General features: G+C 45.7%; 1 protein-coding gene across 5 annotated transcripts in view; it reads right to left on the bottom strand.

Annotated features, from left to right (window-relative positions):
- DOCK7 (dedicator of cytokinesis 7) overlaps nucleotides 1-22,033 on the bottom strand; it is a 90,430-nt gene that overhangs the window by 5,043 nt on the left and 63,354 nt on the right. For 2 of the 5 annotated variants that reach the window (XM_056498072.1, XM_056498075.1), the window contains 17 exons: nucleotides 21,716-21,855; nucleotides 18,060-18,229; nucleotides 17,098-17,252; nucleotides 16,277-16,459; nucleotides 15,725-15,860; nucleotides 14,630-14,726; nucleotides 12,235-12,331; nucleotides 11,385-11,519; nucleotides 10,617-10,769; nucleotides 9,985-10,143; nucleotides 9,625-9,725; nucleotides 8,664-8,856; nucleotides 8,100-8,243; nucleotides 7,208-7,339; nucleotides 6,621-6,635; nucleotides 1,465-1,590; nucleotides 536-625 (listed from right to left, as the gene is read on the bottom strand). In XM_056498072.1, coding sequence (XP_056354047.1) covers nucleotides 536-625; nucleotides 1,465-1,590; nucleotides 6,621-6,635; nucleotides 7,208-7,339; nucleotides 8,100-8,243; nucleotides 8,664-8,856; nucleotides 9,625-9,725; nucleotides 9,985-10,143; nucleotides 10,617-10,769; nucleotides 11,385-11,519; nucleotides 12,235-12,331; nucleotides 14,630-14,726; nucleotides 15,725-15,860; nucleotides 16,277-16,459; nucleotides 17,098-17,252; nucleotides 18,060-18,229; nucleotides 21,716-21,855 — 2,226 coding nt within the window. Of the gene's footprint in view, nucleotides 1-535; nucleotides 626-1,464; nucleotides 1,600-6,620; nucleotides 6,636-7,207; nucleotides 7,340-8,099; nucleotides 8,244-8,663; nucleotides 8,857-9,624; nucleotides 9,726-9,984; nucleotides 10,144-10,616; nucleotides 10,770-11,384; nucleotides 11,520-12,234; nucleotides 12,332-14,629; nucleotides 14,727-15,724; nucleotides 15,861-16,276; nucleotides 16,460-17,097; nucleotides 17,253-18,059; nucleotides 18,230-21,715; nucleotides 21,856-22,033 lie in introns of all 5 variants that reach the window. The other 3 variants (XM_056498073.1, XM_056498077.1, XM_056498074.1) reach the window with 2 other exon arrangements.

Raw genomic sequence — 22,033 nt, 5'->3', positions numbered from 1 at the left:
CCCCTAAACCAGGCTGCTCCAGCCTGGCCTTGGACACATCCAGGGGCAGCCACAGCTTCTCTGGGCACCCTATGCCAGGGCTTCACCACCTCACAATGAATTTCTTCCCAGTATCCAATCTAAACCCTTCCCTGTGCCATGCCCTGCCCTGACCCACAGCCCTGTTTCCCAGCCCTGCTCCTGCTCTTTCTGCACTTAAAGGTCATGGCACAAAGGTGACAAAATGCTGCAGCTGCACAAAAGCCACAGAATGGCACAGCCCCTCCTTCCCTGCACCAGGCAAAGCAAGGCCAGCACAGCCCCTGTCCTTTCACCTCCTCCCTTCCCACCCACCACTACCAGGGCAGGGAAGTGAATGGCCAATTCTGCATCCCTTGCTGAAATTATTATCCCATACTCTCCTCCCAGGCAGCCACAAGATGCTCAGGACATGGATTTTGTTGCCCACGTGGTGAAATTCAAGGGAGATTGTGTCCCACTGCATTTTCACCCATTCAGGAATGCTCTACTTGTAGACCTGCACTTGTGCCCTTACCTTGTTGGGGTCAAGTTTACATTTGTCCACAGGGTTTGAGTCCTTGATCACCTCCAGCACATCTTCCCCAAAGCGCTCTCCATAAAACCCCTACAACCAAGGAGAAAGGAACTGAAAGCAAACATCAAATGCAGCCCTGATGGGGGCTGGGGGGAAAAGGCACATTCAGGAAAAGTGAAGCTCCACATGCCTTTGGCAGAATGTGATTTGCTGAACCCAGAAGAATTCCAACAGTCACATTCCAGGGGCAATGGGAAAAAACAAGCCCTGGAAAGCAGGAGAGCTTTCCAACACTAACTGGTTCTTAAAAAGGCATTTGGGTTTTATTTGTTTGTAAGTGACTGTGTGCAACTAAAATGGGTCAGTTTGGGATCAACCGGTGTTGGAAATATAGAATGTTTAAATTTTAGTCAATGGTTTTAATTAACATTTAAATTAACTGTTTTAATCATAACCTATCTATATTAATTAGAAATACTGTGTTATTCTTAAATTACCCTCAGCCAGCATTTAGCAACGTTGTCATAACCTACTTTTGTGGGAGCACAGCCTGGGAAAATTAATGAAGCTTTAAGTTTTGATAAACCAACTCTGCTGTGCTTCAATGAACAAAGCCTGGCAGAGAGAGGTATGGACTGTTGAGGCTGGACATTGGAATGCAGAATTTATGGACCAGGAGGACACTTTGGAGAAACCAGAAGATAGAGAAGAGGCTAACAAAGACACAGTCTATGCCTTGGAAAGACCCTACTGGAGGAAAAAGATAATGGGAACACCACAAATTCTCAGGGAGATCAGGGAATTCCTCTCCTCCCCCAGAGGTGGCACCAACAGGAGGGCAGGGGACTCCCAAACTGCTTTTCCAAGGGGGGGTGTTCCTGTGAAACAACTGATGGAAACCACTTAAACTTCCAATTCAACCCTCTCACCTCCAGCCGATGGGAGATTTCAGCCAGCTTGGTTATTGCAGGTTCCTTGTAAACAAACTCTTGCTCATCCAGGTCTCCAAACTTAGTTCCATAAAAACCAACTCGGAAGTAGGTGCCAAACATCCTCTTTCCATCCTAGGGATGGAGAGACAAGAGGTTATTTCAGAGTGGAGACATGAACACCCCCAAGCACAGCTGCAGGCAGGCTCCTGAATTTATGAAAAATGAAAAGAAATTTAAAAACAAGGGAAAAAATTAGAAAGAAAGAAAGGAAAGAAAAAATAAACACACCTGGAACTCAGCATGGATGCATTTAGCAGCAAACACCACAATGGAATTATAAACTAACATGGAATTCTATGGATCAGTTACGACCATCAGCCCAACCCTGCAATGACTTCTCCCGACCCAGGAGGAGCCTGGAGGTGACACCATGGAATTCTGGAATGGGTTGGGTTGGAAGGACCTTAAAGCCCATCCAGTGCCACCCCTGCCATGGCAGGGACACTTCCCACTGTCCCAGGTGGCTCCAAGCCCCATCCAACCTGGCCTTGGACAATTCCAGGGATCCAGGGGCAGCCAGAGGTTTTCTGGGAGGTTGAGACTCTCCAGCCTTACAGGGAAGAATTCCTTCCAATATCCCCTCTAAATCCATTCTCTTTCAGTTGAAGAAGCATCAGGTGTCTCTGAGAGGCAGCCAAAGACAAATCCCTTTGCTGGGATCATTATTTGAGGCTCTCCAAAGCCTGCAGGGGTCAGACACCCCTGGAATCACCCAGCATCAATCCCCCCAAATCCACCCTCCAGGAATTGCAGGGTTGGGCCCAAGTCCATGTCCACTTCACTCACACACACACAAGTGCTTTTGAACCAGCATTGCAGCTGGGAGGTGTTACAATCTCTAGGAACTGTCTAGGAGAGAGGGCCAAAGTCACTCCTGGTGAAAGCAGATGCAATCCTGTGCCATGTACCTGCTTCCAGGGGAGCCAGTGGTGAATTTGGCCCCGAAACGCAACAAAAGTAGAGAAACAAGAAAGATTTTTTGCTGGAAAGGCAACGGAGAAAATCTGATTAAGAGAAAGAGAGAGAGAGAGAAGAAAAATGCTTTAAAAATTAAAACACACCTTGCTTTTGTTAAAGAACTGCATGCACAAACCAGGGATGCCTTTCAGCAAGAAACTCCAAAATGTTCACCTTTACTCTCGTGACAAAGTGGGATGCAGTTTAGGACACTCAGTGTCCCTGAGCTGGGTTAGATTTTTGCTTCAAACAGCCCTTACAGGTGTCCTGGCTGCTAGGTTTTAATTTAGTGTTTTACTACGGCAAAACTGATCTCTTGTGGTGCTGGTGAACACGATCTAAGGAAGGCAAAGAGGATAAATAAGCCAAACTAAAATTTAAAAAAATCCTTCAGGCAAACTCCAGGCAAAAACCACTGGAATGGGCACTGCCTTCTCCTGGCTGGAGGAAACTCTGGAGCATCCCCCTGGAGGTGCCTGAGGGCCAAAAATTTCCACTTCAGAGCTGAGCTCTGTCCTCCTGAAGCCACCTGGGGTGAGCAGCAGTCCTTATCCCAAAAAAGCAACACCAGGCTGTGCCCAGGCCCCCTGCACCCTGCTCTAGAGCCTCTGGGAATCCTCCTGCAGAGAGGGGCCCTGCTCCAGCCCACTGCCAGAGCTTTCAGCACACCACAGGACTCCAGCAGCACTCCCAGGTGGGAACTCCAGCTGCAGAGCTGTTGCTGTTTAACTGGATGTTGCCATTTCCCTGACTCCCTGTCTTTGTCCAGTGCCCATCCCTCTGGATCCATGCAGGATTGAGCTACTAGACCCTTTTCTCCTCATCACTACCTTTTCAAAGCCACAGTTTTGGATCACATTACCCACACTAAAATCACCCAGCATTTCCAGCTTCCATCTCAGTCACAGACAGAAGGCTCTGACTCCAGGGCTCCTTTCTCAAAATCCTTCCCAAGGCAGTGCCTGGTGGAAGGTGGGGATGGAACCTGATGCTCTTTAAGGTTCTTTTCAACCCAGGAAAGTCTGGGGGATCTTGCCCCAACCCTGGCACAGGGTGGCTGAGGATACACTGATTTCTAATTAATTAATGAGCTTTTTCCTTCCTTCTTAGCCAGGGGTTTCCAGGGTGTGAAGTATTTGCAGAACCAGATCCCTACAAGTGAGTTTTTGCCATGACACCTGCCCAGGCAGATCCTTGTTATTATAAAATAATAAGGGAGGAAGAGAATGCTGCCTGTTGATCAGCATAAATCACTGAGGAGTTCTGCTGCCATTCACTAAATGTATCAAATAAGGGTTCTGGGGCACTGGGGAGCCCCAGGAGTGGCAGAGCTCCAGAGAAGCCTGGTAAGATTCCCTGTCCCTGTGTGAGGGCAGCTCCCAGCTCATCCCCATGCTGCTCTGGCTTTCCCTGGTAAATCCAGATGTTGAATCCCAGAGCCAGCAGTGGAGAGCACTGTCAGCCCCTGATGTGACTCATACTGGGGATCTGTGCCTGGGAGGAGGGAATGGGAGCAAATCCCTTTGGGGAAAACACTTCCAGACCACTCCAGGCCTCCCAGGAATATTCAGGAGCTGCCACTTCCCTGGGATCAGCTCCATGCCTGGCATTAGGGACAGGGGATGGCTCTGCACTGGGATCCCTGAAACTCAGCCAACACCAAACCACTTCCCAGCCACAGCAGGGAAAACTGAACAAATAACTTAATGCTCTGTGGTCTTGTTTCTGGCAAGAGCTAAAAATGCAGGTATGAGGGAGGAATTATTAAAAGCATTGTATCTCCTATTATTTTATCAAAAAATAATAGGACTTTGGGAGGAGAAGAGAATGAAGGTGAACACTGAATAGCCATCACACAACTGGCAGAGCAGGTAACAGCCACCATGACTTATGAAGGTTCATGATTTGTTATTATGCATGGTAAAACCTTTCCAAATTGCTGGGAATAAAGTTTTGGGGTTATCTCTTGCACGCACACAAAAAGCTTTGCCAACAAGATTTGGGGGGGAGAAAAAGATAAATCAGATGCAAGAGGGATCATCTGCTTCCTTCACCAAGACAGCAGCAGCTGCCTGAAGGGTGCAGGAACAAAAGCAACTCCTTCAAAATGCAGAATCCAACCCACCTTTACCAAACTCAGCACTGTTATTTTGCTGCTCAATTTTAACCCAAGGTCCTTTGCAGTGTTGCCAACTACTACAACTCTTCCAATATTGACTTTTTTGGGAAAGAATCAGCTCCTGGAGCCCTGTTATCCACTGGCAACCTCTCCCTGCTTAAAAAGAGTTTTTAAATTCTCGTGGCACATCATGTAAAGATTTTTTTTCTTAACTTTCCTAACTAGAAAGCAAACCAAATAGAATGAATTCAACATTTATTCCATGAATGAGCACACTAAGGCCATCAGTTGGTGTGTTTAAGGAGAGCTCAGGAATGCTCTGGTGCTAGACTCAGGACACTGCAATGCTTGTAGTTGGCAACACCACATTCCTTGTGCCATGAGGGGGGTGCTGCTGTTGGCATAGCTCTTTGCTAAAATGAAACTGGGGAGTTCCACAGTGTCAAACAAAAAAAAATCAAAAAGGGGAGGTGTGGGGAAAAGGGGCAGAGAAAGGGAAAAAAAATTCCACAAGTAGGAACTTACCACAACAGACAATAGTAAGAGTGGGGAGGAGGGTCAGCAACCAGGGCAATAGAGGAGAAAACAGAAAGTATTTAATTAGGGAAATTCCATAAAACAAACAAGCAGCAAATTGGCAGCAAATAAATCTTAAAATTAAAAAAAAAAAGGGGGGGGGGAGCATCCATTAAAATATTTAAAATAAGGGAGGGGAAAAAAAGGGCAAAACATGCAACAAACCTGAAAGCTACAAAGCACAAAGGTCAGAAAAAGTGTGGCAATGAAGGAGCACGATGACAGACGAGAGCTGAACCCACGGTGTCTTTTACCATGCAGTAAAACATGAGCAAGTGGTGTTAGAATCATAACCAATGGCAGGAGTCTCTCCAGGGGTCGATTTAGGGGCAGAATCATAAAACAGATGCTCACAGGCCTTGTTGGCTTGAACACATTGACATCATTTGCACACCTAGCACAGGCTCTCTGCTGGCTCTGTCTGCCTGGACCTTCCATGGGGACAAGGGGATGACTTCCAGGGCCAGCCCTGATGTGTCAGGGTTTATTTCAAACTGCTCAATTTCCTTTTTTTGCTAGGCTGGAATTGAAACTGCCATTCAGACATCACCAGCCCAAATTATGTCCCAAAACACCAAAGGTTTTGTTTGTCTCAGCCTCAGATCAGTAAATGTGTGGTGGAAACCTGGAGGGAGGTGGCCCAAAATGAGCTGCCTGATGCATAGAAAAGCAAAAATAAACTGGAAAGATGAAGCCTAAACAAATAATATCACATTAACAGAGCTTTTTAGTGCTTTCTGAGACTTCTCCATGCTCATGCACCCACTGTGCCAACTGGACTAGGGCTGGAGTCAAAGTGGCCCTGCAGATTAATCAATTGCTTTGTCCATTCTTAACCCAGATTAATCAATTGCTTTGTCCATTCTTAACCCAAAAGCGTGGTTCTTGTGGAGTGTGTTGCAGAACTGTGAGCAGACAGCCTCCTCAAAAAAACAGGCAGCAGAACTGGCCCCAGTTAACACAACTGAGCCCTTCTACTGCCCTACACAAATTGATTGAGAACAGATGGAAGCAGTTTCTCCTCTGAGATCAAAGGTGCACCTGCAGCAAACCAGGTTTGTGTTTGGTACCTCTGAGCATTGGTGCTTAAATCGACCCCTGTGGGTGGGGTGAAAATATGGTATGGAGGGATGATTTTCTGTGTCAATGCTGATGGAAAGAAATATAAACAAATTATAAAAACAAACTAGTGATGATACAGTGGCTCATTCACCAAAGAACCTCATTAGTGGAACACGTCAGCATCCATGCACTACCTACAGCTGCTTATGAAGAATTCCTACTACAACCACAGTTTATTGGGATTTCTTTGGTTAATGAATTGTTTTAAACAGCAGACAGCAACAGAAATACCCACAACTAGCACATGTGGGCAAGCGTTGGCGTGAGTCATCTGGAAACTCAATTAGTGTTCTTTGCTAACTAAGATGGAATTACCTACCTCCCAGCCAGTACTCTGTGTGATAAAAAGTAAAAAGGGCATGTCACAGACACCAAAAAAAAAAGAGTTTCAAAGGCCAAAACATGACCAGCAATAACCCTGCAATGGTTTCAGTGGTTCTAAGTCATCATGCATCCAAAGCAGCCTCCTCTGGCCCAGCACAGCCAGGCCATCACCAGCCCTTAAGCTGGTGGCTTTTGCACCATCCAAGTTTGGAAAGGTTCCTTCAATTCTTTAACCACCACATGAACAAACAAATAAACCCCCCAGCATTTCTGGATGTTACCTACCAGGCTAAAGGCAAGGTACAGTGGGTTTCCCCAGCATGCAAAACACAGTTTAAAAGAATATCTGAAAGGATAAACTGGGATTTTTAACTCTTGGATAGTTGTGAAGTTACAACAAATCCTGGTATATGATGTTCTCTCGTGTTAAATTCCAGAGAAAAAAACTGTTAATGATCCTTGTATTAACTGTGGATCATCATTTGACAATTCTCATGGAATCTAAGAATAATGGTTTCTCATTTTCTTTGCATTTGAAGTTTCTTCACAATTCATCCTGCAGCTGAAAATTCAAACCATTACCTGGTGAACAATCTTGCTGAATGCTTCCTGCAGTTTACCATGAATAGCAGACAACTTCTTGGCATCTCTGTTGGCTTCATGAATAGGAATAAGTACTTTGTAAACCTCATTAACTGCTTCATACATGCCAGCCTACAAAAATAAGTCCCATCAGATTGCTCCATCAATTCAACAGCCAGATTTACATACATAGCATTTAAATGATAAAACTGCAAAATGAAAAGGTGGCTGAGACACCATTGTGGGGTAATCACATCTTTTCTTAAAATGCACCCAGAGATAAATGGAATAAAATCCTCAGTTACCCCTGAAATCAAGAGCCTGGTGCATTACACTTTGCTGTCAGTAATTAGATCATTAACATAACCAATCCTGGGATATTTTGGATGGATGCAGGCACAAGAGCAAAATAGGATCCTAACCAAATCTATGGGAATTAAATAGGAAAAAGCTAAAGTGCACATTACAGCATTTTCTGTTCAGCACATCTTCAGCCTCTGTGACTTCTGCACCCACTCCTGCCACACCAGGAGAGGTGGATTTTGGAAAATCTCAGGATCTCCCTCATGAGTGGGTCCAGCCCATCATGGGTAGTCACTGCATAGAGTGGCTCAGCAGGAATTCCAGGTTTTCACCCTGGATTTATTGCTGCTTGTGTTTAAGCACACTGAAAGACACTTCATGCTGTGTAGTGGGAATTAATTCACTTGTTTTCCTTGGTTTACTCCAAAGGGCAAACCAGGATGTCTTAAACAATTAAAACTCCAATTGCTCCATGCAAATTGAGCATTTACAATAGAAGCATACACTCAGACAGAGAATATTTTCCTTCCTACTGCTCAGCAGTGTGAGATTGCTGGAGAAGGGAGGTAAAGAAATGAAAGTCTTCTACCATGGAGAAAGATGCTGCAGCCTGTTCCAGCAATCCCACCAGACCAGCTTCTGTAAAATACTTCCCAGAACAGATTCCTTCTTCATCTGGAGACACAACATCATCAGAAACTGCTGATTCTTCCAAAACATTGGAAGATATATTCTGGGAAGATATAAGAGATAAAAATACATTTACTCAATTTAATCAACACTCAACATTTTCAATACTTTGAAAGGCAGCTGATTTGCAGTCAAATCCTGGAATTTCTATAGAGGTGGCATTCTATTTTTATAGAGTATATACATAAAATATAGCTTTCTATTTTTGTGGAGTATGTATGTAAAACCTAGCATTCTATTTTTGTAGAGTATATATGTAAAACACTTCCATTTTTGTAGCATATATTTTTGTAGAGCATGTGTATAAAACACACATTTCCATTCTCCCAGAGCAGCATTTCATTCATGCAACAAACAGTGAGCACAGTTTGAGGATGCAGGCACAGAGAGCTCCCAGCACATGGAATCACTTTGTACCTCAGCAGCAAAGGCCAAAAGACCCCTTGGGGAGGATAATGCCCACCTGAAATGTGACACAGCCCACAGGGAGGTACTTCCTGTCCTCCAGCATGCTCAGGTACTCGGCCACCAGGGCTGCAGAGTGCACCAGGCACTGGGCAGACTCGGCGTGGTTGCTCCTCTCGGAATGTTTCCCTGCCATGTTCTGCAGCCAGGTCAGCCGCAGGTCGGGGGAATTCTGGTAGCCCTTGGCAATCCTAAAGGGAGAGAAAACCTCTGGGATTCCATGTCCTTTCCTTCTGAGCCAGCACAGCCCTCCAGCATGGTTTGTTCACATTGTATTTAGTCGTTTCTGCTCAAACACCAACCCCCTCAGTGCTGTCTGGAAATCCCTGAGACAAGAAGCTGTGGAGATGGGAAGTCACCCTGAACCACAGATTTTTGAGCCAGTCAGTGGTGGGAGAGCAGTGGGTGATGCTGAAGCTCTTGACCAAAGCCCATGTTTCACCTGACACTCATGGCAATCCAAAGGTGTTGGACAATCAGAGCACACCTGCCTAGTTCCCTACAACAAAACCTCTGCTGACCACTATGAAGCCTTCAGGGCCATTTGTGCAGACAGCACCACAAAATTTGGCACTTGGGAGCTTAACTTGGCTCTGGAATATCTTTGGCATATGGGCACCATTGTATGTAGCACCAAAGAGCCTTTTGGGCAAGCAGGTGCTGGAAGACCCCCATGTTTTCCCTGAAGCAAGCAGGGAGAGCTCTCTGCTCAGGTGGGAGATGAGATTTCCAGGGATGGCTGAGGAATGAAAACTGCTTTTATCCAATATAAGCTGCCTAAATGCCGAACAAAACCTCTCAGCACCACCTTCAAACACAACAGACAGGCACATATTGGTCTGTGAGTAGTGAGACCCAAAACTGCTCCATAATCAGGTGCTGTAAGTGCCCAAATGTGCAGCATCTGAGCCCAAATCCTCGTGGAGCACTGACATCTGTCCTTACAGAGCCAACTCTACCTGTACATCAGGTCAATCAGCATTTCTGGATCTTCCTGGTGCTCCTTCATTTTAACTGTGTCCGACAGGATCATGTGGAGGTTGAACACTAAATCCTGGACCTGTAAAAAATAAGCTGTTGTAAAGAACTGGCAATGGGAATTGAACTACACATTGTTACATGAGGCACACAGTCTCTCTGAGTCTTTGTGTGTCTGCATCTTGTCAGGACTAATAAAGATCTGAGTTTTATGTGATTAGATGATCAGAAAAACCAAAACCCAAATCCTTTTCAGGGAATGCATGCAAATTCCAGTTCTACATGGAGGTTTAGGCACAACCTGTTAATGAATTACTAGTCTTGTGGTTTATGTCTTTTACCTGGTCAGGAAATGTTGTCTCCCTAAGTTCCAGATCTTCTTCAGCATATGTCAGAATAGTCTTGAGGGAACGCCGCAGAAATTCTTCATTGAAGTTCTGGGATGTCCCCACCAGGGATGAGAGGGACATGGTCACCTGCATCTTCACTCTGGCAAAATTCTGCAACAGAGATATTGTTATGGTATTTCAGCAGCCTGGAGACAGTGCAAAACCAGTGCTTTGGTCATGGCACCCTCCTCCTGACTTGACAGAGAAAAGAAAACTGAAGTTTTGCAAGAAAGGCTGTCTCAGAGTAGTGATGAAGTTTGGTGCTACCAAACTTCATAATCTGATGATTATTTAGATCTAAATAAAGGTTCTCCTGCAAAAACATTAGTGTTATCTGTTTCCACATGTTCTCTTCTCACACACCCTGAACAGGATGATGCTCTCATGAAACATCCTTGATGCCAGCTGTCTTTGGTTAGGTCAAGCCTAAAAACTGGAATCCTGTTATCTGTGTGCTGCCAATCCTCTCACAGTCCCTGGGCCCAGAGCCAGGCTGTCCCCCAGGTCTGTGGGGGACTGGACCCAAAGCCAGCAGCCCCCAGCCCCGTTATCTGCAGTAACAGGTGAAGGGCAGCAGGACTCACGTTGCCAATCTCGAAGTTCTGCCTCATGAGGAGGTACAGGGAGGCACTGGCGTGGGACCTGATGGTGCCAATGCTGCTGCTGCAGTGCCTCAGGAGCCTCAGGCACAGGTCTGCACATTGCTCTGTCTCCTCCTCAAACAGCAGCTCAGGGAACTGGAAAACAGCAGGGGAGGAAATCAGTGCTTGGACAGACAGGTAGGAGCACTTGGACAAAAAGGCAGCAGTGAACAAGACGAAGCCAAATCCCTCTGTTTTGAGGGGAATGATGCTCATTTGAATCACTTTAAGTAAGGCAAAGCTGGCAGCACTGGAAGGAACTCGTTTTACCTTCCCCTCCTACTTGCTCCTACATTTACACCCTCACACTGATTTAAATCACTCCCAAAAACTCAGGCTTAAAACTTTGAGCTTCTCCCAGCACACATACAGAAACTGGGAAACAAATCCATTTAAAGTGAGATTTGTTCAGCTTAAACCCCACCTGTGCCAGAGCTCCCCACTGAGCAGGTGCCTCTTCCCACTCAGTGCCAGCCAGCAGGAATCCCCATCCCATCTATGGTGTGTGAGCTGCACTTTTTGGTGCAGCCAACCCCAAAATACAGAAATGCAGGTACTGCCCATGAAAACCAGACCAGGCTATGCTGCCTGAAAAATTAATACTGCCCAAAGTAAGAATTGCTTGGGGAAGTGACCCCATACAAAGGAAGAAACAGCGCCTTCCTCCCTCAGTGCTGCTCAGGGTGGATTTCTGCCCCACAGGGGATTCACCTTTGAGACCAAAGCTCTCTGTGTGGCAAAGCAGTGCTGGAGGTAAAGGGCACTTTGGTTGCAGGCCATGCTGTGCAGCAGCACTTTGAGCACCCCACCCAGGATGCTCTCCTTGGACTCTGTCACGGACACCGTCTGCAAAGGGAAACCAAAATTCCATGAGAAAAATGAACCTCCTGTGGGCCTGTGTGTGGGGGAGAGAGCAAAGAGCTCTGACCAAAAGCTCTTTGCATGGGGAAATTACCCACTCACCCCCAGGTGAGGAACCTGATCCATGGATAAAGCAGGTGGAATGGGGATTCTTTGTCTCCAGTGAGACTCTGACCTTTGGGGACACTGTTCTGCTGGAGGGAAAGCCCACAGCTGGGCTCTGCCTGGGTTATTCAGGCACAGAGTATAACCCCTGGGATCCCTGGGTCTCTCTGCAGATCAGAAGTGGATTTGGGAAGCATGGTCCTGCCTGCTCCCAGCCCATGCCCAGGTTCATTTGTACAGAAATCAGGGGACAAAGTGAATACAGGTCCAGGAGGCTGACCTGGAACCCAGTGATTTGAGGCAGGTTTGAGAAGAACTGTTTGGGATAGGGTAAGATTTTTACAGTTTATTCCTGAATAACTATTTCTTATACTAAAAGGAGGGGAGAATCTTCAAATTCTCAGTTTCAAGACTGAAGGAAGGTATTGCAATGTAAACCCAGACTGTTCCAGGCTGGGATGAGGAGAGGCATCACCCCTTTCCTGCTGCAGCTGAACAGTTCTCTCAGCACTGAGGCAGTTTTGTTTAACAAAGTGCTGCCTGGCCAGGTGACTGTAATGCCATTACAAAAATTACATTTTCTTATCAACCTCACCTGTACAACTATCTCTAGAGTATCCAAAATTATCAGGTTGGCTTCTGTTGCAAGATTCCCATCGATGAGTGCCTCGTGTTCTATCTCTGCCCTTGATCTGATCAGAAAAAACAGAACAGTAAAATTACTTCCTGATTAAGGAACAAACCTACATATTTTCAAGTCAAAAATGTTCTCTCACTAGCAGAAAACTCCCAGTCACAGTTTGTATATTTATCACTGGACAACACTACGAGGATATTTCAATGCACCCCTGAGAGGACAGGAAGGAAAACTCAGTTTTTCACAAGTACAGACTTACAGAGGCTGCACGTTCATCATGCTTGGAGAGCTCACACTGCTCTCTGACACTTCATTACTCTCCCAGGAACACAACAACAGTTTAGAAGCCCAGTCCAATCCAAACTGGCTCAGCAGCATCGTTAGGCATGCGACAGCACAACCAGGAACAGGACATGTGGCTTTATGCTGCAGGCTGTGGACACACGGTGGTGCTACACGAGCTGGGAACCTGCACTGGGAGCAGCACAGTGAAGCCTGCCAGGCTGCAATCTTATCTCTTCAAGCTACACTGCATTTAATCCTTGAAGCACAACTTCCACTCTGAGGAGAAGGACAAGGTTTTGCTGCTCCATGCCAGGCATTTGCTTTCCTGGAAAGCTTTGCAAAGTCCAGACACCCACTCACACCTGTGGCTCCAGGAATTCAGCACAACCAGCCCCTTCCATGGCACCAGCTGCACTGGGCAGAGATCCAGGGCTGTGCTGCAAGAGCCCAACCCTGGCCTGCCCTGCCACAGGTGCCATCTCTGACAGACTCGTGCCAGGCCAAATCCCAGCAGGAGCGTGACCAAAATCCCAGAAAAATACAGAGAGAGAGGGAGAAACAATTTGGCTCTTGGAGCTGTATTGCAGCAGCCCTTCCCTGTCACACTCCACGTCCTCTGGGAGCTGGCTCACATCCCCAACATCTCCAGGACAGGAAGTTTTGGGACCTGGCCCCACATAGAATAAGACCATCTGCAGAACATGTCAGCAGCTGCAAGCTGTGCACAGCTCTTGGAGTGGAAAGTCTTGTTTATGGGGTTTCAAATAGCAAGGCTCTACCTATACACACAGGACACAGCAGACCCAGCCACAGCAAGCAGGGGTTAGAAAGCAGCTCTAGAGTTTTATCTAAGCAGCTCATTTTGTGAGGTGAGACACCATCCTTTGACCACCAAGGAATTCCACAGCTGGTAAATGTCTACTTGAGGTCCTTCTGGGAAGGACAGGGCTCAGACCCAGCACTGGCAGTGAACCGATGAGTCATTCAGGACAAATTTTACCTGGTGTGACTCTAGAATTGAAATCTACATCACTTCACCAACAGGTTGAAATTGAAATACCCGTGTCATTTCGCTTTCCCAATGATTCAACAGGACTGGAACCTTGGACAAAAAGCCACTACTTGTCATAAGGAGGAATTACATTTTTGTGTGGGACAAAACAACTAAAGGCTGTGAAGAATTGCCTTCTACTCCAGGAAGAGTCAATGTCTGCAAGAGTAAAATTTGGCCTGATTTCCATCTGGGCTCTCAGGACCCCATTCCTCAGTTTTTTCAGAGCTTCACTTGGGCTGAGATTGCTTCCCTAGGATAAGGAACAATTCTTTTGTTGGGAGGATGGAGACTGCAGGTTGCAATTTGAGGAGACAGAAAACGTGCACAGCGAAGCTCAAACACAATTCCTGAGCCCTCTGGATTAAACCACACCAAGAGAGGGGAATTTTCAAGGAAATGGGTGTAATAAGCCAAAAGAGCTCATTCCAGTCAGTTGCACACACACACTGAGAAATTCTGCCAAGCATCACAAACAACGCTGTGATGATTGAGTCTGCAGATGTACAAAATGGCAATTTATAAGAACTGCACACCAATGCTACAGTACCTGGCTGGTTTGTGGCTTCTAAAAGCACAGCACATGTGGAAAAACAATCAAAGTGATGGATTAGGACAGGAAAGGAAAGCGAGCTTTGAGAACTCCAGAATGCTCTTATGAAATAAAGGAAATATGACATGAGATATAAATGCTATCTGTGGAAACTCTTAATGGATCTTCCCTCTAAATTACAGCTTAGGGCAGGGTTTTAAGACAGTAATGGATTGTATAAATCTCTTTAAATCTGATTTGGAAGTCTAAGGAAGCAAGGGACAGTGGAAAGGCAAAGAGTAGGGAGGACAGTGTTAAAAGCTATTTGCGTTTTTTTTCTGGTTTTTTGCAATGGCAGCCCTGTGCAGCTGAAGGCTCAAACCTGCTGGCACAAGGGCTGAGTGGCTGCTGGCAGTGACCAGGAGGGGTACCCTGCTCTCACAGCCTTGGCACACAAGTAGGGCAGAAGGATAAGGCAGAGTTACTTGTCAAGCTTCTCTGTGTTCTGCCGCCAGTGAGTCATATCCTTTCTCCATCTCAGATTCTCCTGACTTCCAAAGGCACTCCCAGAAGGGCTCCTCTCTGCAGGGGAACAGCAAAACAACAGCATTCAGTCAGCTGAAGCCCATTCTGCAGCACGAGCAGCAGCTCCAGATCTGCTCACAAGTGGCAGGTGGCAACAAAGATGATTTTCTAGAGCCTGAGGCTCTGTGGCACCCACCCAGGACGATTACATGGCCCTAATTCTGTCACTGTGAGTGGCAAGAGAGGCAGCTGAGACACTCACTGGTGAGAGCAGTCCCTTCCTTGGACTGCACAAGGAGTCTGAGAGTGCCAACCCTCAGCATTCCAACACTTCTGTCCTCAACTGGCACCCAGGAATTCTCTCAGGGTGGTGCCAAGACCCCCCTTCCCACATCACAATCTTTTATTCTCATTGCTGGGAGGGCAGGGGAATTTCAAGTAATAAAAGTAATCTGGCCATATTAAGAAAAAAATAAAGGTTCTCATCTCTGAAGTGATTCCTTGATTTTAGTTCTAAACTACTTATCCACCTTTGCCCACAATGACAGACTCGTGTGGCAGAGCAGGAGACAAAAACACATTTCTGATTCTTGTCCTAAGCCCTGGGCCACCCTTTGCATTTTGGGTGTTTATAAAAATTGCTGGGTTTTACAAATAGTAAAAATATCAGAAGGTGCCTGTTAGCCCAACACAGCTACTTCAAGTCTCCTTAAGTCAGCAGAAATGTCCAGGCATTTTCAGAGCTGTCAGAGCACGATCAGGCAGTTTGTTTTCCTCTCTGATCCTTGAACAGGACACTTTAGAAGATGCTACACTGGAAAAAATTAAGGCAAGAACACCCCATAAATGAGATGTGATCTCACTTAAAACCACAATCAATTAACAAATAAATTGTCTGCAATTTAGAAAAAGTGTAGAGATTTTGCAGACCAATGGAATGATGCTGCAAACAGCTTTCCTCTTTGTATCCCACACCACAGATAGGTGCAAATAATTGTTGGGGATGGGAGGAGCAAAAGGAAAAAAGGGATGGCACAGAGGACTCCTTTACTCACCCAGCTGTCCTCTACTTCTCCGGACCATTTCCTGCCTTGCCCCTATGCTGCCCAAAATTGCTTCTTCAAGTTTGGCTCTCATGTCTTTTGACTTCTTAAACGTCAGACTGTTCATTCTTTCAAACACTTTCTTGCCCTGCAAGTTGCAAACAAAACCATGAGGGAAGATTCTTTCAAATTGGGGTATTTGCTAAGAGTTAACAACTCAAAATATCTGAAAACATGCAGTAAGAAAGGAATGCAGATTAAGTTGGTGGGTAGATAAATCACTCAGATTTCAGCACTTCGACAGAAAACTCTCTTTTCAAAGACACTGCAGCAGTTCCCAGACGAGGGGCAAAGCAGCACAAACTGCTTGAAAAGTGTAACAAGGCACAGACACTCACATGGCTGAGAAGTAAACATGGGAAAAGCCTGGCCTTGGGATTGTGAGTACAGGAAATACTTTGGAGGGAGCAGGAAATGCCTTTCTGCAGTCGTGTAAAGGATGGGAGTGTAAAGGTCCTCGGCAGGGCCCAGGAGGGACTCCAGGAGGGTCCAGCTTGGCAGTACCTTGTACTCAAAGCAGGACACACAGAGATAGAGCAGGTCCAGCAGGCGGTTGAGCTGCAGCACTGACAGGTCAGTGAACCATTTCTGCAGGACACTCTCATCTGCATTCTTCAGCACCCAGAGCAGGCAGATGAGGAGGCTGCGGCTGGACTCTGTTGAGAAGGTGGAGTGCTGCCTGCCACTCTGAAACACAGGTCAGGACAGTGCTTCACACCCACACATCCCAGTCACCACAGAGTGAGTTTCTCCCCTTGAAATAACTGTAATAGCCTCAGCAGCTTAGGGGTTAAGCAGAGGGGCTCCATTTATCTCGTGCATCTATCAGTGTCTCACTGAGAGTGAACCTAAATCCCAGCAAAACGGGGTCCTGGTCCTGGAATAAAGGCAAGAGAAGGCAGAAATAGAAGGGTCTGCCTGCTACCAGAATCAGGATTCCCTCTCTGTGCAGACAACAGGGAAAATGGCCACTCCTTGTCTTCAGCTAGGTGGGATTTACCTGGGGTAGAACTTGTTCTTAGAGCTTTAAGCTCCTAGTGACTACTGCACTTCACAGAGCTTTTGTAGGATTGTTTCAGAACAAGAGAATCTTTATCAGGAAACAGAATTCTCCCACTTTTTGAGGTTTGCTGACTTCTATCCCTCCTCAGCATTTTCTGATACCTCTCTGATACAGACACAGCAACATGCAATCGTGCTTTGTCCCCCTTGCTGCCCCTCTGCACACCCAACTACAAACTGATGTGGGCCCCCACAGAACCTGCTGAGTATTTGCTGCTTGACACAGACTGAGGGTCAGGAAATGGGGAGAGGTGGATTTGTACCGAAGAAGGGAGTAGAAAACTGCTGGGCCTGGTGAGCTGGGGGACAGAAGTCCCTGCAATGGCCATGGCCACAGTCTGGCTGATCATGCTGCCACCCTCGCTCTCGTAATCGTCCACGGTGACACAGCTCGGCCTCCCCCGCTGGTTGTGACTCTCTGCAGAGAAATACAGGACTTCAGTCAGGCCCCAAATTCAAGGCTTCACCTCCTCAGACTGCATCCACAGAGCTGCTCTCACTGAACTGAGAATGCAAACTGAAAATCACCCTACTCAGGGGTCCTGCAAAGAACAGGACAATGATTTGAGGGCATGAAAGCAAAGAAAGCAATTCCCAAATGGAACCTACACAATCTCAGTACCTAAACCTCTTCTAATAGTGGATCTTTTGTCCCTTTGAATACTCCAAATCCTTTATTGTAACTTTATGATGTCATTAAACTCAAAGGATGTAGAGGAGAACTTTAAATTCAGAATTATTCTTGACTGGACTCCCTGTCGTGATTTGAAATAACCTCTTCTGCTCTTTGGTACATTTTGCAAAGCACCCCTGAAAATGAACTGCTGATGGAGTACACAACAAGAGGAAGAAGAGGAATTCTGCTTTCCTTTGGAACTCTGCTCATCCTTTGAATTTAGGGACTCTGTACAGTGTGAGGGGTGACTTTTTAAGCATAGATGGAAGCTGGCTCTGCATTTACATCAGCCAGTGGGATGTAAACTAAAATGCACTGCTTTTTTTTTTATTTCATGCCTATAAGTGGGCAAATGCAACTTTTGAGTATTAACAGGCATTGAAGGCACATTTTGCAGGTGAAAACAAACATGAAAAAATGTCCAAATCGCAATTCAGAAACAACCTCATCCGACAGCAAAGGCCTTCATACATAATTCAGTTTCAGAACCCAAAGACCCCAGTCTGGTGAGCAGAGAAGCAGATAACCAAGGCAGGGAATATCAAATACCTGTGAAGTCATAGAGCTGAGGCACAGTTTCCATGATCACGCCAATCAGAGGTAGATACAGCATTGCCACCCGGGCCTTTACCTGGGGGTCAGCGTACCGCGGGTCCGAGTCGTGGCTGGACAGCAGGTTGTGTACCATGTTGATGACCTTCTTATGCAATCCAAACAAACTGTTAAAAGACAGTTGGGTCATGCACATTAGTCAATATCTTCAAAGGAAACTCTCTTTTGTAACTAAGGGGCTTCAAAAAGGGGGGAGAAAAAAATCCCGTTTTTTATTTTTAACTTCACGCGAACTGCCGTCGCATGTGGTTTTTTGATCTCCCATGGATTTTACAGACGGCTGGTTTTTCACTGTGCCTTGTAAAATGGGCAAAAATATCTTGTGGAATGCACCCAGTATAATGTGAACACTCTCATATTTTCCTTTAAAAACCCCCAAAGTCCCAGCTACTGCTATGCATTGAAACTACTAAAAACTCTTCGAAAAATTTAGGGAATATGGAAAACAGGGAGAGAAACCTGAGAGGAGAGAAGGTTTGCTGAAACCATTCGCTGTATTCTTTCTTTGTTTTTATTTAAACCCATTTACAGCTAAATAATAATTTAACAGTTAACAATTTAACAGTTCAGTTTAATACAGTTAAATAATTTACAGAGAGACAAACCCTCCTAAACCAGAACATTACTTTAATCAAATGATCAGGAAGTTTCTCCTTCAGCTCCCACCCTACCCCATGCAACTACTGAAACAAAACAGGAGATTACAGATCCATAATTTTGAATAAAAAGTGGCAAAGACATGAAGGGATAGAAGGAAAAACAGCCAAAACGGCTTCTGTCATTATTCAGATTCAAACACTGACAGAACCCTTTTATAGGGCACCATGTGTGACCCTCCTTAAAAACACAAAAACTCCCCTGAATCTCTCAAGGACTCTGCTCCTTTCAATCCCCTCAGCCACCACGCAGAGGCAAAACTCTCCCAGAGCAAATAGCAAGTTCTCTCTGCAGCTATTTGCTTCTGTAGGCAAACCAGCCAAGAAGACACTTTACCCCATGCATGAAGCAGCCAAGGAAGCTCAGACATTAGGCAGTAGCAAAACATAAGCTGCAATGTTCAGACCTGAGGTATTAAAACAAGTGCTGAATTTCAGGCAGTATCCACTTTACCTGAAAAGTAGAGGTGAGTTCTGGTTAAAAAAAAAAGAGGCTTTGACTGGATTTTTGGGGGTTTGAAGTTGACTATAAGGCAGCAGTACAGCTTGGGAGGACATCAGCTGTTGGAGTGCAGGACCTCCCTGTGGCTTTTAATCAAGCCATAATGAGATCCTACAATTGCTTGTTTGTATAATTAGTGAGAGCCTTAACAACTAAGGAAGGAAACGCTTATTTAAGTGACTGGTTCCTTCAGATTAAGGATAAAGAAAAGTCTTTGTATTATTTTGAAGGAGTGGCACCTAAATCATGTTCTTAAAAATTCAAGGGAAACTATCCCACAGGCCATAAAACTGCAGATAGGGAAAACATCCAAGCAATGCTGCCTAATTCCAGCCTAGGAATCCATGGATTTCTTTGCCATTTTCCAGGGCTGAGTGGGCACTGTGGTGGATTGATCCATGGAGGAGAGGAGGAAATGCAACCCCTGCTCTTCCTGCCTGATAAGGCAGCGAATCGATCTCACTGCCCTCCCTCCATCCCCTCCCTTATCTCAGCCCTGGCCTGGATTTCTGTCAACACCCACCCACACTGCTGCAAAACTGACTGTGCCACTGAACCCTGAGGGCTGCATTCTGCTTTTCTCACTTCTGGCCTGCACTGTCAGCCAAGATGGGCAGGGTGGAGGCTGTGTGATGGCCAAAGCACCCCGCAGTGTTTGCACAGATGGCTGTGCAGGGTCCAGCTGCTGGGACTGTCACGTTCAGCTGGATCCCTTCCCCTGCACACTTTGTCTGTCCTGTTTGCCAGGAGCTCTGCAGGGCTGCTCTGCACCCTGGCACACTGAGGGATGTACCCAACACACACCTCCAGGCACCAAGGAACTGACTCCTCTTCTGTCCAACTCAATCCAAAGAGTTCTTACAAATTGAGCTAAGACTAAACATATCTTGTTAATGGAGAAAAAGAGCAAGGACAGAACACATTTAAGGCTCTGGATCACCCATCAAAGCCTAAAGCAAGTCTCTAACACGATAAGCAACTAGATGAACAACCCTTTCCACTGCTGCTGCAGGATAATGAACTGGGAACAATTCTGAGCTTTCTCCAGTGGTGGCCACAATATTTTATGGAAGGCAAGTGAACTCTCTGCTGGTGATACTGTATGACTGTTAAAAGTCTCACAGAAAGGGAAGAGCAGATCTGAACACACTTGTTTACTTTCTCTCATAGATCTACTAGGAGAAATGCAGAGGGTTTGAGCTTGACAACTCAACAAACCTGAAACTCCAGGTTTTTCTGGAACACAGTAAAAAAAATAAATGTTTTACAGGTATACATCTGCCCCCAAATTCAGGAACTTTGATCAAAATGCATCTCCAGAGCTGAACCAGTACCAGGGTACTTTTTCTGGCTAGACAATGTTTGAGAGAGGAGTTGTCTCCCCAGTGGACACCAGCAACTCCTCTGTGCAGAGATTACCAACCTGGGCCAGTCTGAAGGGCTTAGTAGACAGGTAGAGAACAGAAGGGTTGTGAAGAACAAGGGCAGACACACTCAGAGACAGAGCCTGATTTCTAACCAGTGAGCAGGATGCTCCTCTGGCACAAAAAAGGATTTCTGCAGACAGCCCATATGGGTAAAGATTTGCTGCTTTTTCCATTTCAGGCCAAACAAATGGGACTGCAGAGTGTTATGCATATACACAGGAAAATATTCCAGCTTATGGCATCACTTTCTTCTCCAAGAGGAAACAGAATGAATGTTTAACTCCAGAGACCTCTTGGCAAAGGGGCAGAATTAACCATGAATCACCAGCATTTGTCGACTCGGCTGATATTTCTGAGTCCACCTTGAGAAAAATGTCTGTGAGGGAACTCAGGACTGTGGAAGCAATCAATAATTTCCATTGCAACCCATTTTAAAGAGGCAAGGCAGAAAACAGCACTAAATAACACAAGGAATAGACTGGATGTCAGGACTGCAGCAGAAAATTATTTGCTGCACAAGCCGGGGAAGTCACTGACAAACTCTGCATGCTTGACTCTATTTGTCTATTTGTGCAACCCACAGGGGCCTCATCAGTGCATAATTTACAGCTAAAAAGAGCTGGGAGAACCACAGGCAAAATATATTGTAACATTTAAAACCACCAGCAAGAGAGGCTTCCTAAATGTTGGAAATTATTTTCTTGTTACATTTGAGAAAACCTATTTTCCTTTCAGAGCTCCAGCAGTGTCCCTGTGGCATCTGAGGGCTCCAGCAGGAACCTCTCCCTTCTTCTCAGCTGGAAATATGTGACTGAAATCAGATTTACAGAGTGTGGAACAAGGAAGAAACACAAGAGGCAAGAAGAAAGAAGATTCTTAAATCGCTGTTTTCTTATCACAGCTTACAAATTTATATAAATTCTGCCCATGCCAGGACTTTCTTTGCATCTACCATTTGCTTGGAATTACAGAAAACTCCTTGAAAAACAAAACTTTGTAAAGATTTACCCTTCTGCATCAGGATCCAGAATGACAGCCAGCTCTGTGAGCACCAGCCCAGCCAGGTAATGCTGCTGGCGGAAAGGCACAGACAACTCAAACATATTTGCAATCTTCTGGTCTTGGACATTTGTGGAGAACCCAGAACTCTGAAAAAATCAAGTTTCAGAAGCTGCATCATGAACGAAGTCAAAGTTTAGGAAATTCATTAGAAGCAGTGTTCAGAATTAAAGATAACCTCAAATCTTCTCTCTTTTTCGTTTGGATCAAGGCACATCTACACATAAATTCCATCCCAGCTCAACCCTTCCATTAATTCTGTTTGCT

The sequence above is a fragment of the Oenanthe melanoleuca genome, chromosome 8, assembly GCF_029582105.1.
Source record: "Oenanthe melanoleuca isolate GR-GAL-2019-014 chromosome 8, OMel1.0, whole genome shotgun sequence".
NCBI classification, from domain to species: Eukaryota; Metazoa; Chordata; class Aves; order Passeriformes; family Muscicapidae; genus Oenanthe; species Oenanthe melanoleuca.
Note: the sequence above shows the minus strand (reverse complement) of the source record. Positions and strands in the feature narration are given on the sequence as shown.